Genomic DNA, 16,094 nt, shown 5'->3' on the forward strand with positions numbered 1-16,094 from the left:
GGTACTGAGAACTGTGAACTGCCTGTAACCTATATTAGGGTGAGCAACTGCTTGATTCAAATCTTGCTTGGTCTGCAGAATTTAGATTTAGATGACGTGCATCGAAGTGGGTATTCACCCACGAAAGCTTATGCTCCGTCTGTTAGTCTATAAGGTGCCACATCTGCTTTTACAGATCCAGACTAACACGGCTACCCCTCTGAGAATTTAGATTGTGAGTTTAGTCTTATTTCTTATGTAACCAACTCTAATCTCTATGCCTGCTACTTATAATCACTTACAATTTATCTTTCTGTAATCAATAAATCTGTTTTTATATTTTACCTAAAACAGTGTGTTTTTGGTTGAAATGCTTGGGGAATCTCAGCTCAGACGACAAAGGCTGGTGCATGTCTGCTTTCCTTTGTTGAAGTGGCAAACTAATTAATGAGCTTGCGCTGTCCATGAGAGTCGTAAGTAGTGCAAAATAGCTTATTTCTGGGGTTAAAGGCTAGGGTGACTTGCTGGTGCCTCTCTTTATATGATTCATGAGTGGCTTTTGGAGCATTCATGCAATTTGGCTGGTGTGGGGCTCACATACAGGTGGCTGAGTGATCACAGTGCCAGGAGGGGTTTGCTGTTTGTCACTGGCACAGCTTTGTGTGAGACATTCCAAGCTGGAGAGTTAGGGGGGCATAGCATTCCCACAGCTCCGGGTTGTACGCAGGGGATTCCCTCACAGTTCTGTTCACAAACTTTGTAAGGTTTCAGAGTAACAGCCGTGTTCGTCTGTATTCGCAAAAAGAAAAGGAGTCCTTGTGCCACCTTAGAGACTAACCCATTTATCTGAGCATGAGCTTTCGTGAGCTACAGCTCACTTCATCGGATGCATGCCGTGGAAAATACAGTGGGGAGATTTATATACACACAGAGACGGCTGCTACTCTGAGACCTAGGACAGATACGCTCGATATGCCCTTCCAGCTCGATCGTGAGCCGTTGATAACCACTCTCAGCAGGGGCCCCAGGGGCTGCGGGCCGGGCAGGGGGCCCAGGGGGCCGGTGCACGGGGGCGGGGGCCGGGCGTAGTCCAAGGGGTTTCGGAGGGGGGCGGCGGCACTGGCCGGCGAGGCTCGAGGAGGCGGCGGCGCCTTTAACCCCCCCCCCGGTGGCGTCGCTCCGCTCCAGTGTTGGCGGCACAAAGCTTCCCGCGAGTGTGACGTCATTGTGTGTGGCCGCTGCCCCGCGTCACGCCGCACAGCCGCGCCTCCCGATTGGGCGCGAGCGCGGCGGAGGCGGGTGACGCGCAGCCCGACGCGTGCCGTGATTGGCCGAGCGCCGCAGGGAGGGCGGCGGGGTGCTGTCCCGCCCCCCGGGTGTGCGCGAGGCGGCGGCGCGTGGCAGCGGCGGCTCCGGGCTCAGAGTCCCGAGCGCAGGCGGCGGCGCCGAGCCCGGCCCGGCCCGGCCATGACCGACTTCAAGCTGGGGATCGTGCGGCTCGGCCGGGTGGCCGGCAAGGTGCGCGGCGCGGGGCGGCGGGGCTCGAGCGCGGCCGGGCGCGGGCCCTGGGCGGCGGCGGCGGCCCTGGCGGGGCCCGCGGGGGCTCCCAGGCGGCAGCGCTGCCCCGGGCACGCGGCGGGCGGGAAGCGCGGCCCTCGCCGGGGCGCGGGAGTCGCTGGGGGGCGGGCCCGGGGCCGCTCCGCGTCGGGGCGCGCGGGGCCCGGCCGGGCTGCCCGGGGCGTTCGCGTCCCCGGCCCGAGGGTCGCAGCCTCGTCCCGGGGACGATGGGGCGGGCGGCGCCAGCGCGGGGGGCGGTCTCCGGCCGCGGGGCCTGGGCGCTCGGGCCGGCTCCGCTCGTCGATGGAGCCGCTGCCGAGTCCGCCCGTGCCCCGCGTGTGCTCGCGCCCAGCCCGGGTCCTGCCGCGGGGCTCGGCCCGTCCCGCGCCGCGCCGCTCGTGCGTCGCCGCGATGCCTCCGGGCGCGGCGCTCCTGGGCGGGCGGGGTCGCCTTCGCGGGCCCCAGGTTTCGGGGGAGACGCGGGCGGTCGCCGCTGAGCGGCCTCCGCGTCTGTTCTCCGCTTTTTCTGAGTTCGTGGGGGGGCGACGGGGCTTTGACAGGAGCGAGGGCGGCCGCGAGCGCGGGGCGCGCTGCCCCCGGGGCTGTGGCGGCGGGCGGGGCGGGCGGGGCGCGCTGCCCCCGGGGCTGTGGCGGGGCGCGCTGCCCCCGGGGCTGTGGCGGGGCGCGCTGCCCCCGGGGCTGTGGCGGGGCGCGCTGAGGAAGGGCTCCTCGGGCTCAGAGGCGCCTCTCTGCGCTGTAGAGGTTGGTCCAGTTACAGACCTTACCTCGCCCACCTGGTCTCTCCCCAGGGCACGGGGGCGCATTCCTCCCCTCCGCTCCGGAGCGGCGACCCGCCGCGGGGGTCCTTCGCCCTACGGGGCTGAACATATTCTTTCTAGATTAGGTAACGGGTAAATAACTGGATACATCACTAATATTTTAATAACTTCCACAATGCTAGTGGATCCTGTATTAAACCTAGGGTCTGGATGCTTTGCCATCCCACTTCACATGGCAAGCCTTGGTTGTGTAAGGCAGCAGATTCTGAAGTCCCCTGGGGGGGCCCGCAAGCAGGTTTCAGGGGGTCCACCAAAGTAAACCAGAGAGCAGGGCCGGTGTTGGACTCTATGGGGCTTAGGGCAGAAAGCCAAAGCTGCGTGGGGCTGAAGCCAAAGCCGGAGCAACTTAGCTTTGCGGAGCCCCTGTCATGTGGGCTTTCAAAGGCAGTTGCCCTGCTTGCTATCCACTAGTGCCAGCCCTGGCTTTTAATCTACTGGACATGCAGAAAAATAGGAGGGATAGGAGGAGGAATTGGGGGGAGGGATAGCTCAGTGGTTTGAGCATTGGCCTGCTAAACCCAGGGTTGTGAGTTCAAACCTTGAGGGGGCCATTTAGGGATCTGGGGCAAAAATTGGGGACTGGTCCTGCTTTGAGCAGAGGGTTGGACTAGATGACCTCCTGAGGTCCCTTCCAACCCTGATATTCTATGATTCTATGATAGTTGTTGTGGAACAGATGGGCCATGGAGGTTTTATGGGGAGGGGGGTGCAGAAAGAAAGAGGTTGAGAACCCCTGGTGTAAAGAATAGAGCTAAAAAATCTGTTCCCAGTAAAGTGATGTCGTCAGGAACCGGTTGTGCAGGTGCTGCTTACTTGCCGAGTTAAAATACTGCTAGTTAAATTCTACTGTAGAATAACTTCAGTATTAACCTTATATCTTTCAAAAAGTTACAGCTGTTCTTAACTGCCTTTAACATGTTTGGTATATTTTAGACAAAGTACACGCTAATAGATGAACAAGACATCCCATTAGTGGAGAGTTACTCTTTTGAGGTAAGTGTTCTGAGCTTTAAGTTCTCTGAGCCAATGTGGTTATTAGACTCTTGACATACTGTGGCTAGAATAGTGCTAGCAAATGACAATTCCCCTCTCTAGAGAGGATAGATAGCTATTAACATTACTACTAGCCTCTAAGTTTACAGCAAAAAGAAAAAGAGTACTTGTGGCACCTTAGAGACTAACCAATTTATTTGAGCATGAGCTTTCGTGAGCTACAGCTCACTTCATCGGATGCATACCATGGAAACTGCAGCAGACTTTATATACACACAGAGAATATGAAACAATACCTCTTCCCACCCCACTGTCCTGCTGGTAATAGCTTATCTAAAGTGATCATCAAGTTGGGCCATTTCCAGCACAAATCCAGGTTTTCTCACCCGCCACCCCCCCCATACATAATGAGACATACATAATTACAATTGTTAAGCTGCAACCTTGTTTAAAAAGGTTTAGTTATAGGGTAAATCTATAGAGGCAGAAAAGGTCTATTTTCAATCAAGTTAGCTTAACTCAATTGAACCCCCTCCCTATACCTGGGTAGACACAACCTTTAAGACTGTGGTGTTCACAGACCAGCTCAACTGTCCTTAAAGGTATTAAACTGTGTATGTGGGTGTTAAGGTGGGTGGGGTGGTTTAAAAAACACACCCTTTTTTGTCTGTGTAGAGAAAGATCATGTTTCCCTTTTCCTTCTCCATTCCAGTCCCATTAGCAGCTGCTGTGGTGTGGTGAGGAAAACATAATAAATTCTGAAGCAACAAGTGTGGGCTCTACATGACTCAATGGTGAATTCTGTCTGTCTTTCAAAAGTCCTTCTAAGGCCCCTGTACCATAATATCTGAGTCATTACAATTTTTAATGCACTTATCCTACCAGCATCCCTGTGCGATTGGGAAGTACTGTTATCCCCATTTTACAAACGGGGCACAGTGGCACAGAGAGACCAGGTGACTTGTCCATTGTCTGTAGCAGAGCAGAGAAGCTAGGCTGACACCCTAACCACAGGCCCACGTCGTCTTTGCCCATAGCATTTCTGCTGTGTGTAGTCAACCTCTTCCTTCTCCCCAGATCATCACATTTGTGCAATAGCAGAACCTTTTGGTCTCTGTCTAATACAGAAGTATTAAATAACTAAAATCCCATTAAGATGAAGTGGCACATAATCAGTTTCCTGCAGTAGCAGGGGGCAGATGATGTTGGGTGTTGGTCTTTCCTATCTCCCATTTCCCAAATGGAATGTTAAGCAATGCTGCTGACAGTTGAATGCCCTTGGTCACAGAACACTCTTTCCTTCTCTCCAGGCTCGGATGGAGGTAGATGCTGATGGAAATGGTGCTAAAATATTTGCTTATGCTTTTGACAAAAACAGAGGAAGGGGATCTGGGCGTCTGCTGCATGAGCTACTGTGGTAGGTGTACAAAGAATTAATATACTAAAGGTTTCAGTCAGGGGTGTAGCTTGCAATCTTCAGTTTGTTTGTACATTAAATAATGTATTATGTGCATTAAATGCATTATTACACTAACAGTGGGTGCAATTAGAGATCTGCTTTGTTACAAGGCTTTAATAAAGAACAAAACCAGTCTCTCTGTAAGAAATGTTGCTCATGGGAAACTAATTGTTTGCCCGAATTATGCCCATCTATACCCATAGTTTAAATCTAGGAGTTACTAAATTCCTAGAATCTTTGGGTTCTGTTCACCCCATCATATGCAAGTATAACTTCCAGTAGTACCAGTGAGATGTGAATGTTTTGTGTGTTTGCTCAGTCTTATGAATGATTGATTGGGATAGGACAATGCTAAAGGTTCAACAGACTGTTTCAACGTGGTGGTGCTTTGTTTGCTACTAACTTCCAAGTTTGTACACTTTATTGAATACTAGTCAGTGCCCTAGATCCTTTGTCAGGCAAGTCACCTGTGCCTCCTATCTAAACACTTCAGAGGCTGATATGTTCAGTACTTTAAATTGGTTATTTAACTTTGTAAAGTGTGTGTTCTCCTGTCTAGCTATCTTGTAGGAACTTATTTTGCTCCCTTTTATGCACAGAACAAAGCCTTGACTATCATTGGTAACTAAAAACTTAACTTAAAAGTTTGTAGAAAAGGTACTGCTTATGGTGAGGTTTCAGAGTAGTAGCCGTGTTAGTCTGTATCCGCAAAAAGAAAAGGAGTACTTGTGGCACCTTAGAGACTAACCCATTTATTTGAGCATAAGCTTTCGTGAGCTACAGCTCACTTCACTGGATGAAGCTGTAGCTCGCAAAAGCTTATGCTCAAATAAATTTGGTAGTCTCTAAGGTGCCACAGGTACTCCTTTTCTTTTTGCTTATGGTGAGAGAATCCTGAAGTAGTCATTGAAAGCCCTTTATTTTGAGAAATAAACCTAGGGATATTGTTTGTTGGTCACCTTGATGAGTTCGTATATTGTTTCCCTAAATTGGAGTTGTCCAGAAAATATCCACTCAAACCTACCGCTTAATGAATTTTCTGGCTAAATATTCATGCAACTGTGGGACCCCCCTGAGATTCCCCTCCTCCCCCCAAATAGTGTTTTCACATACTGCCCCCTCACTGGTGTCTAAGGCCTGTGTTAGAAATGTTAGGTCAACCCAGCTACCTTGCTCAGGGGTGTGACACAGTTAAACAATAAACCTCTTGTGTAGACAGCGCTATGTCAACAGAAGAATTCTGCGGTGGACCTAGCTACCCACCTGTCAGGGAGGTGGATTACCTATACTGACAGGAGAAACCCTCCTGTCAGCATAGGTAGTGTCTACGCTGAAGCGTTGCTGCTGTATCATTTCAAGTGTAGACAAGTCCTCAGCATTCTGCACCTGTTAGGTTTAGTGCCTCTGGCAAAGCTGGATAATCTTGTTGCAAAGGTAACTGACTATAATTGTTTAGTAAATCAGATTGCCCACTGCAGTAGACACAAACCTAATGCTGTAATAACTAAAGTCCATAAGTAGAATTAATAATCCCATAAAAGGATACAGCTTTTGTTCAAATGACTGACTGAAAGTTATCCATATTGTGGTGGTCCAGCTGTTTGCATATTGAGCAGCCCATTCATTCCCTCTTTCAGTAACAAGACTGCTTTACTGTTTGAATAAATTCTAATGAATTCAGTTGAATTGTGTACATAAAATAGTATCTCTTTATGCTCCCTCCCCGTGCATGTATGCATTATGATTAAGGCTACGTTTTAGTCATAGGTATTTTTAGTAAAAGTCATGGGCAGTAAACAAAAATTCATGGCCCATGACCTGTCCATGACTTTTACAACAAATACCAATGAATAAAACTTGGGGGGGGGGGGGCTGCCTAGGGCCCTCGCGGGTGCTTGGGCAGGGGGAGTGGGGCAGTGGTACGTGGTCCTGGATCCGGGACTCCTGCTGGTTCCGGGGGGATTGGGTTGCCGGGGCTGGCAGGCTCCTTACCTGGCTCCGCACCTCCCCTCTTCCCCCCTGCAGCAGCAGCAGAGTTTGGGTGTGGGAGGGGGCAGGGGATTGGGGCATGGGACGGAGTGAGGCAGACTGAGTGGCGCTTACCTGGGGGGTTCCCCAAAAGCGGCGACATCCCTCTTGCTTAGCTGCTAGGCGGAGGTATGGCCAGGCAGCTCTGGGTGCTACCTTTGCCTGCAGGCACTGCCCCCACAGCTCCCATTGGCTGTGATTCCCGACCAATGGGAGCGGTGAAGCTAGCGCTATGGGCAGAGGCAATGTGCAGAGCTGCCTGGCCACGACTCCGCCTAGCAGCTGAGCGAGGGGGATGTTGCCACTTCTGGGGAGCCCCCCAGGTAAGCGCCACTCAGTCTGCCTCACTCCGTCCCATGCCCCAATCCCCTGCCCCATTCCACACCCCAACTGCTGTGGGGGCAGGGGGAGATTCAGTGGCCCAAGAGACTGCCCCTGAGCCAGGCACACCAGCCACTGCAGAAGTCACTGAGGTCACGGAATCCGTGACGTCCGCGACCTCTGTGACAAACTCGCAGCTTTAATTATGATAACCTTTAGTTACATGGGGACACATTCTGGGCAAGTATTCCTCCCTGCCTAATTCCTCCCACAACGTGGTTGCAGGCACCATCCAGCTACAGCCTGGTCAGTGGTCTTGGGCTTTTTCCTGCCCCAGTAATCCGAGCTCCAGTGTCGCTCAGATTGACTTACATGAATTGACTTACAGAACAAAACCCCGTGTTCTCCTTGGCAGGCCAAGCCCGAAGTTCTGCCCTCCTTCCAAGTGGGCTGTGACGCTAAAGCACTTTGAGGTCTTTAAATGAAACGATGAAGTGTTGTCCTCATCCAATAGCCAGTCACGGTTCCCAACCCCAAACCTTGCCTCTTTTCTAAACCTAATTTCAGAACCGGCGAAAACTGCAGCAGGTAGAAAAGTTTGAGTCAGTTGGCATTTTCTGCAAGAATGCAGCTTATACTGCAAGAGCTAAGCTTGTCTGCCTGACATTACTGATGAGTTGTTGCCATTTTAGGGGTTGTCTACTTAACAATCTTGAGTTAGTACTGCATATTGCGGTTTCAAAATAAGTGTCGAAACTGCCTTTGACACCAGTTTAACTAAAATTAGTTTAAAATCACAGCTCAGCCCTCAGCACAGGAAACTAGCTACTCCCAGAATGCAAAGGGGAAGCTTATTTCTCTCTATCCTATTTACTTCAATGGAGTGTGATTTGCAGCACTTAGTTGGGACTAAATGGTGACAGCAGCCTAAACAACACTGCCAATGTCCTTTACAAAAGGGCTCCATATCCTTCCCTGTTATACTTGCCCATGGCCTTAGGACAGGCCCTTGCCTATTCATTCCCCAAAGCAGGATTTTCATGTCTCCCTGGCTAATCTGCCCTCAGGATGAGTTTTTCTTCCCCACTCATCCTTTTTTATTCTCAGAGGCATGAGTCGTCCTGTGGAAAAAATAGCCTGATCGTGTAATTAAAGACTCTATCACGCATAGACACGGGGCCAAATTAAGGTTGCATGTGCACCTTTAATTCAGGCATTTTCTAACTTTTGATTGCTTGACTTTGCAAATGTAGTGTTCTTCTAACATATGTATTATTTCATAGGGTTTTTTAAAAAGCAAACTAAAAAAACAAATTCCATCATGTGGCATCCTACTGACATCCCTGTGTGTTAAGGGCAGGATTGGAATATTTAGATCCACTGCACAGGCTTCTACCACTTGAGCTACTGGGGTAACTGATTGCAGTAATAGGTTGTCATCTTATGTGGACCAGCACTCGAAGGGGATGAGCTGCACACTTTGCTAATGGGTTTCCCAGATATTGTTTGACAGGAGAGGAATGGAGAGATGCAGGAATCTTGGTCTTTATTTCAGGCTCTGGCCTACCCTAGTAGGCATGTGTTCTTCTGCCCATTCTCCCAGGCTTGACTGCTTCTGCCCAATCATTGATTCCTTGTCCCAGTCTCCTCAGTCTTCTCATCCCAGTTTGACTCCCTGACTCTATCAGATGCCACCAGTTAGATCATTGAGAGCACAGGCGGGACAGGCTCCTTGCTCTTAATTCTAGTGCCTGGTCCCACCCAGGTCCAGAGGAGCAGTTAAAAGTAAAATCCAGCTTTGCATCCTGCAGCCTGGGCTGGAGCATGCATTGTGGCTCTGAGGATGACACATTGCAGTCTGGTCAGCACTGGGAGCAGAGAGAGGCATATATGGAATTGTCAGACGTCTTTACTGCTAAGTTCTAATGTCTTCACTGAGTATGTGCAAACTGATTTTTTGAAAGGCTTGTGACCACATTTGAGTGGATTTTCATGGGGAAGGCAAAAGGCACATCCTTGATGCAAAGGCTGTCCCCGGTCTAAAGCAGGGGAGTGCTAGAGCATTTCAAAGAAAAGGACTCAAGAATTTTTTTTTTAACATGGACAAAATATGTTTTCTAATCCTGGTTCTCAGGAACAGTTGAACCTTTTTGGCTGAAATTTTCCAAAAACATCTAGCCTGAGGCAGACCCCCAATGTGGAAAATTTTAACTTAAACTGTTAAAATTAGGCAAAGTTTTATAAGCAACTGAAAACAGGGACTTATAATGGGAAGTGTGGGGCAAGCTTAATGAGCTGTGCCTCCATCCCCACATGAAATACCTTTAATGTTCATTGCTCCTACTGTTAACATTCTCTTATAGTGCTGTAAATTACTCGTCGCTTTCCAAAGCACATAGCCGGATCCAGCTCCCTGCCCTGCAGACTTGCACTCTGAAATTAAGACATGGAGGAATAATTCAGGACAGGAGTGATTTAGAGAGATTGCTACACGAAATGAGTTGGGAATAGAAAAGGAGGATGGGCCAGGAATGACACTTGCCCATGGACAGAAAGCAGGTTGATGGGGTGAAAGAGCAGAAGAAAGATGAAAGGAACAGTAATGGGGGGAGGCATGTAGGGAATGAAAGGAGTAGGAGGAACTAAATGTAGATGGGGGGGAGGGTGGTATATTAAGCAAGGCCTGTAAATTCTAATTGTCCAACCTCTTTGTTTAAACAAATCTCTATTTGTACCTGCTGGTCACGAAAGCCCACAGTGGTTCCAAAGGAGTCTTTATAGTGTGTACTGTATAGAATTACTGGCACTAAAATGGTGCTTGCTGGTTACTGGTGAAGCTCTGGAGCCTTTAAGTCCTTGCTCAGAGACTTCCTAATGGAGCTCTAACTGTGTTGCATGTGCATGTTACGCATGCACCTAAGTGTATCTGATCTAATGCATCTTGACTGTCCTAACGTCTTGCAGAAGTGCTATAAAATTTTATTCTGTAATTTCAATTAAGGGAGTAGACTGTGGCCTTACAATTAAATTTTTGAGCTAGAGCACTTTTATGGCAGAATAGTAAACTTGTGGAATAAGTCTATTCTAATAAGAATGCCATGAAGATCTGTCACTACAGTGACATGAATGTTATCTCTGATACACTACTCCTTCTGGCAAGGAGCCACACCATCCATGGTCTATGGAGAACTGTACTTTGCTGTGAACTGCAAATTGTATTTAATCTCTTCCAGGGAGAGGCACCGGGGAGGGATTGCCCCAGGATTTCAAGTGGTGCATTTGAATGCAGTGACGGTAGACAACCGACTGGACAATCTGCGTTTAGTCCCGTGGGGATGGAGACCCAAGGCTGAAGACATTTCTAGTAAACAAAGGTATATCAAAGCAATATTTATGGGTGAGATGTAATGGAGCTCAGGAGTAAGCTGCATCCAACAAATTATTATTGTGGTTTATAGACAAAACAAACTGTCATCACTGTGACCAACTGTCTCCCCTCCTTTTCTGTTCTTTGTCTTTTAGAATTGTGGCAGGGACACTCGCAAACCAACGAAAAATTTCCATTGATGATGATCAGAATTTAGATAGGCAAAATTAAAAAAAAAAAGTCGTGAATTAATTACTTTGTCTATTCTGATATGACATTGACAATATGTAGTTTAGTGGTTATAAAGCTTTACTTTTTTGAGTTTCAATGTGTTCTGTTGTTACATATTGTCTAACCCTCCCCCTGTAATTTTCCACAACTGTGAAAACTTAGATTAAAATACAAAAAATTAAAAATACATTGATATCTACTTAAACTACAAAAATTGAATTCCACCAAGGCTATTTATATCATAATTGTTGAAAGAAGAAAACAATCAAAATCTTGTTGGCTACAAATGTAGCTTTTTATTAAACTTGCATACATTCCATTCCACTTGGATGATGGCATTTGGGCATCATAAAACTAAGTCTGCAGTTTTAACTGGATAAAGGATTTCAATTCCTGTCCTAAACGGTTAAACGCTACACAGTAGCCTCCTAACTTTCCAGAAGTTGCTGTAGGTCAGTTGATGAAGTGTTCCCTGTGCGTAGCTTGTAAAGTGCTTACAATCCCTTGTGATAATAGGGGTTATGTGACTTGAAGTAGATACTACTAAAAAAATGGCTCAGCCCCTAGGATCAGGAGTGCTTGTTTGGAGTCATAGTTTGACATCACAGTAGTTTTGCAGTAACTACCTGTGATGTCAGGATTTCTTAGGTCAAGTAGACGCATCAGCAGATGCAACAACTGTCTAGCAGATGTTTCTGTAATGTCCATCACTACAGCATCTAATGCGGAAACAATCCTGTCACTTGTGTTGCACTACTAGTAATAAAGATCACTCAATCCCCATAACCTAGATCTTTGAAATGTATTAAAGTGTTGTGTAACAAGCCAAGCATGACAATATTACAACTGGCTAATATCAAGCAATAAAAGATAAAAACCTACCTCCTGCAACTTGAGGAAACTAAAATTAAACGAAAAACATGAAGGGAGATGATAGCTCAGCCTTGAGTGCAAACTATTTTGGGGGTCTTTCCAGCATAGTTTGCATAGAGATTTAGTGCGGAGAAAAATCTTGCCACATACAGTTAGTCCTGAGAAATCCCGTGCTTGGTGCTCAAATACTGTGTTGCTGAAGCCAGTAGCACGATCTTTAGTCATCTGGCATTTAGCTCGTTATAGTGCACTTGTGGCTCTTATCCTGAGGCACCAAAATTCCAGCATAGCTGATATGAGCCAACAAATGCAGTGGTATTCAAGCTTAATATTAAACACAAAGTGAGTTACTGGAATCAGATTCCATCCTATTGTGCTAGTGTATTGTGGGGGCCTGAGTCTGTGCTCTGCTGCATAGACTATGGTCCATATAAGTTTCAGACCTCACTCATCTCCCTGAGTGATGTTTTGTTTCAGTTGTATGGTACAGTCTTAATAACATTAGAACAGTGTATGTGTTATGTTAGTGGAGACCTATGGGCTTCAATCTCATTAATTTCTTCGTCTACTAAGTTGAAATAGCTGCAGCACCAGTAAGATGATGATGTTCAGAACATTGGTCAATTTAAGAAACTTCCTTTGAGAAACTGGTGAATGGCAAGAGTTTCTACATTAGAGCAGGCCAGGAGAGCTCAAACTGGGGAACAAGCCCTTTAATCGATCCTTATTTAAATACAGTGTCCTCAATTAAACATTTTTTGGTGGTAGTTTTTGCATCAGGCCTGAAAAGAGGCTGGTTAAGGGAGGAATGCAAATGGACCCTTAACTCTAATGGGGTTAAAGAATTCATGTGTTTTTTCTGTTAAAGGGAACAAAGTCTGTACTGGCTGGCGATCCAGCAGCTTCCCACTGATCCAATAGAAGAGCAGTTTCCTGTGCTGAATGTAACGCGGTATTACAACGCTAATGGGGACGTTGTGGAGGAAGAGGAAAACTCATGCACATACTATGAATGTCACTACCCCCCATGCACAATGATTGAAAAACAGGTGTGTTCAAAGTACACTGAAAGTAGCGATGGAAGAGACCCACTAGGCCACGTTGTGTCCAAAGATTGTTCCCTGCAGTGTAGTCTCCAGTGCTTTGCCTTGTCTAGATTTAAGTGTCTCAAACCATCCCTAATCTTCATCTGAGACTCTATAGAAGAAAATTCCCTGCCTTAATAACTGCAAGGTATTTTTTCTAGTAGTACTAATTTTCTCTTTTTCATTTGAATTTCATTACTCCCCGTTAGACCACCACGAAGCCTGAGGAATTGTTAAGGTGTTTACACTCTGAGTAATTGGCTGTATACCACAGTTACGTGTATAATCCATGCAGACTGAATATCAAAATGCTTTAGCAAGTATGCATGGTGGGAGGTACACAAAGTGGGCTATTCCAGATGACAAGAGCTGCAGAGAAGGCTCTTCTGTTATAAGTGGCAAGGTTGTGAAGGGACAGCAAGGCAGCCAGTGGTGGGGAAGGGTTAAGCAAATCCATTGGGGTTTTAAAAATAGGAAATCTTGAACTGGAACCTGAACTGATCTAATAAACTTGCTGAGAGGGTGTTAATGCTGCTTTGTATGTCAGAGGATGGGCAGCAGCATTCTGTGCCTGTTGGAGAGCTGCAGAAAACTGAAAAGAGGGGAGTTGCATTAGACAAGAGGCGATAAAACTGCAGATGAAGATCTGAGCAGTAGAGGAGTCAAAGTAGTAGCATGCCTAACCATTGCTAGGAAGGAGGTGATAGGCAACCTTTAGACAAAGGAGTTTTGGAAGGGAAAACTGGCAGAGAGTAGATGGGGTGAGGGGTGGTCTGAGTGCTGAGCCTCGTCTCAATGAAGCAGATATCTGAAAATGTGAAATGGTCAGTGGTCGCAGCTCATTACATCTGTTAACTTCTCAGTGCTGCAGTTGCCCTTAGAGCATAAGCTAGTGCAATGGTTGCACATCCTACTGATTCAGTGAATCTAGTTGTTGGATGTTCATATTTCCCAAATGCTGATAGATTTATGATGGGGCTTGTCAGTGTGTCTGGCTTCTTGGGGAATGGCTTACCTGGACTGTTGGGGCTGAGCTGGCTAACTGATCACTCTTCTGCATTTTTTCTAGTTACGTGAATTCAATATATGTGGCCGATGCCAGGTAGCAAGGTACTGTGGGTCTCAGTGCCAGCAGAAGGACTGGCCTGCTCACAAGAAGCACTGTCGGGAGAAGAAACGAACCTTCCAGCAAGAGCTCGGACCAGAACGATGACCGGGTGGCACAGGCCTCTCAGCAGCAGGATTCCTTCTCAAAGGCATTGGACTCTTGCTTTTGCACAGTAATGACAGACTGCTTATTGAAGCCAGAGGCACTGAAGAAGACAAACCCTGTGATGCTTGAGCAGAATAGCTGACTGGACTAAGCCAGCTCTGACTGGTGCTGTGGAAAGGGATTGGGTCTTCCCTTCCAGTATTATATTCTCAAGCAAAAAGACTACTGTGGAGGCTCCGGGCAGGAAGCTTCTCATTATTTATATGTTAATATGTTTGTAAACTCATGTACAGTTTTTTGTTAGAAATTCTCAATAGGACACATTTACTGTAATGTTCAGATGAGAACACATTGTTGGCCTACAAGTAAAAAAACTGTCATGTAGCAAAAGCTTTTCCTCCCATGTGGCTAAATGGTATCTGTGGCTGTGCCAAGGCCAGGAGACTGGCTCAGACATCAGCAGTTACTCTGGAGAACTCTGCATGGAAGTTTATATTTAAAAAAGCAAAACAAACAAAGTAAAGGGTTGGAATGAACTGTTGTCTGCTCTGCTCTGTAGTTTTCTCCTGTTCCCTTTTAGCCATTTCTGAAGCTCAGTAACACTTCGTCTTTACATCTCTTACTAAGCATTTTCTTTCTAGTACACCAAGCCTTGACACTGGGCAGAATTCAGGGTATCATCAAAGAGACTGGAAGGGCATGGAGCTAGTTGATCCCACTTGCACTGGAGAAGGGCTGCTAGAGATTATGCTTTGTGTTTGCAGAAAGTTAAATCTGGTTTCCTGCTGTCAAACCTTTGTATGCTCATGAATGTGTACCTGTAGCCAAAGGATCTTCTCTCTTGCTTCTCCAGATATCTGATCTTGCTTCTCCAGATAACTGATCTGGTAGGTCCAGTGATTGCTTTGGGATACTCCTTACTTTAAAGAGATGCTATCAATCTGAAAATCATATCTTTCTGAATTTTTTTTACTTAATAGTGAAAATTAACATCAAAAATGTTGGAAGGAAAATTTTTTGACCTGCTTTGGAAAAGAGAACTATTTTGGCCCCTCTTGCTTTTTTATTATGTATAATAGATACTGGAATTTTATGCTTGCTTTTTCCTTAGAAATGCCAGAAACATCAAATTTGGGTGCTCTCTATTGTTTTTGAGGAACTAAATGGGTGACTCAAATACGCAGTGTAAATTTTCTCTGTCCTTAATAGACTATTAATAGGTATTGAATTCTGAAAGAGCTTTTTCTCCAAGTTTTTAGTAAAATAAGTGTTAACCTAAAGAACCTGAAAAAAAAATCACTTCAGTTGGGTTTCACTTCTTTGGTCCATGGGTCAGTCCTCCTAGTTCATTTCTCTCGAGCGTCTGCCATGAAACCCCAGTAGTTTTACCTGTCAATATTGCATAGTTATAAGGGCCTTTTTTTAAACCCCTTCCCAAGCAATGTATAAACTAAGCCCAAGAAAAAGCCCTCTCATGGGAATGTGTACCGGGGGTTATACCAGTAAAACTATGCTGGTTTTAATTAACACCTTAGCATATAAAGTAGCACATAATTAGTTGCTTTAAATGAACCAGTAGAAGTTCCTGTGAATGCAAAAAGGGACATAGATACATATGATGCTGGTCCTGTTTTCTGCTTGTTTCAATAGGCAGATAATTAGCATGACTGACATTTTTTTTCATGGCACTATCTCAGTGCACTGGCACTAAGGACCATAATCCATGCAGCAGCTCTTTGAGGATTTTTAATCATTGTGCAGAACAGACTGTTAGAAACAATGTTTAACTTTTTGCTATAGTGGTAGGTTTTATTTGTAAAAAAAAAAACAAAAAAAAAACACCAAGGTGAGCATAGATGACTTACCTGGATCCTGTTAGGGGCTAACCATGAAGTTTTGACAGGTTTCAGAGTAACAGCCGTGTTAGTCTGTATTCGCAAAAAGAAAAGGAGGACTTGTGGCACCTTAGAGACTAACCCATTTATTAGAGCATAAGCTTTCGTGAGCTACAGCTCACTTCCTCAGATGCATATCGTGGAAACTGCAGCAGGCTTTATATATACACAGAGAATATGAAACAATACCTCCTCCCACCCCACTGTCCTGCTGGTAATAGCTTATCTAAAGTGATCATCAGGTGGGCCATTTC

At 46.4% G+C, this 16,094-nt stretch overlaps 1 protein-coding gene across 3 annotated transcripts; it reads left to right on the plus strand.

Annotated features, from left to right (window-relative positions):
* The first annotated feature begins 1,347 nt into the window (after nt 1-1,347).
* ZMYND19 (zinc finger MYND-type containing 19) lies at nt 1,348-14,486 on the plus strand. 3 transcript variants are annotated; one of them, XM_073314126.1, is made up of 8 exons: nt 1,412-1,497; nt 2,346-2,440; nt 3,309-3,368; nt 4,081-4,162; nt 4,679-4,785; nt 10,410-10,550; nt 12,516-12,696; nt 13,802-14,486. In XM_073314126.1, the coding sequence occupies exons 4-8, from the start codon at nt 4,160-4,162 to the stop codon at nt 13,943-13,945; spliced, it is 576 nt and encodes a 191-aa protein (XP_073170227.1). In that variant the 5' UTR covers nt 1,412-1,497; nt 2,346-2,440; nt 3,309-3,368; nt 4,081-4,159; the 3' UTR covers nt 13,946-14,486. The 3 variants fall into 3 exon arrangements, with proteins under 3 accessions (XP_073170226.1, XP_073170227.1, XP_073170230.1); XM_073314129.1 differs by lacking the exon at nt 4,081-4,162 and having other exon boundaries at nt 1,413-1,497; XM_073314125.2 differs by lacking the exons at nt 2,346-2,440; nt 4,081-4,162 and having other exon boundaries at nt 1,348-1,497.
* Nucleotides 14,487-16,094: the final 1,608 nt, after the last annotated feature.

The sequence above is a fragment of the Lepidochelys kempii genome, chromosome 16 (assembly GCF_965140285.1).
Source record: "Lepidochelys kempii isolate rLepKem1 chromosome 16, rLepKem1.hap1, whole genome shotgun sequence".
In the NCBI taxonomy this organism is placed as follows: domain Eukaryota; kingdom Metazoa; phylum Chordata; order Testudines; family Cheloniidae; genus Lepidochelys; species Lepidochelys kempii.

Coding starts and splice junctions, on each gene's coding strand:
- ZMYND19 (XM_073314125.2), top strand. CDS start 1,447: ATGACCGACTTCAAGCTGGGGATCGTGCGGCTCGGCCGGGTGGCCGGC. Junction 1,498..3,308: donor TCGGCCGGGTGGCCGGCAAG/GTGCGCGGCGCG, acceptor GGTATATTTTAG/ACAAAGTACACGCTAATAGA. Junction 12,697..13,801: donor GCACAATGATTGAAAAACAG/GTGTGTTCAAAG, acceptor CATTTTTTCTAG/TTACGTGAATTCAATATATG.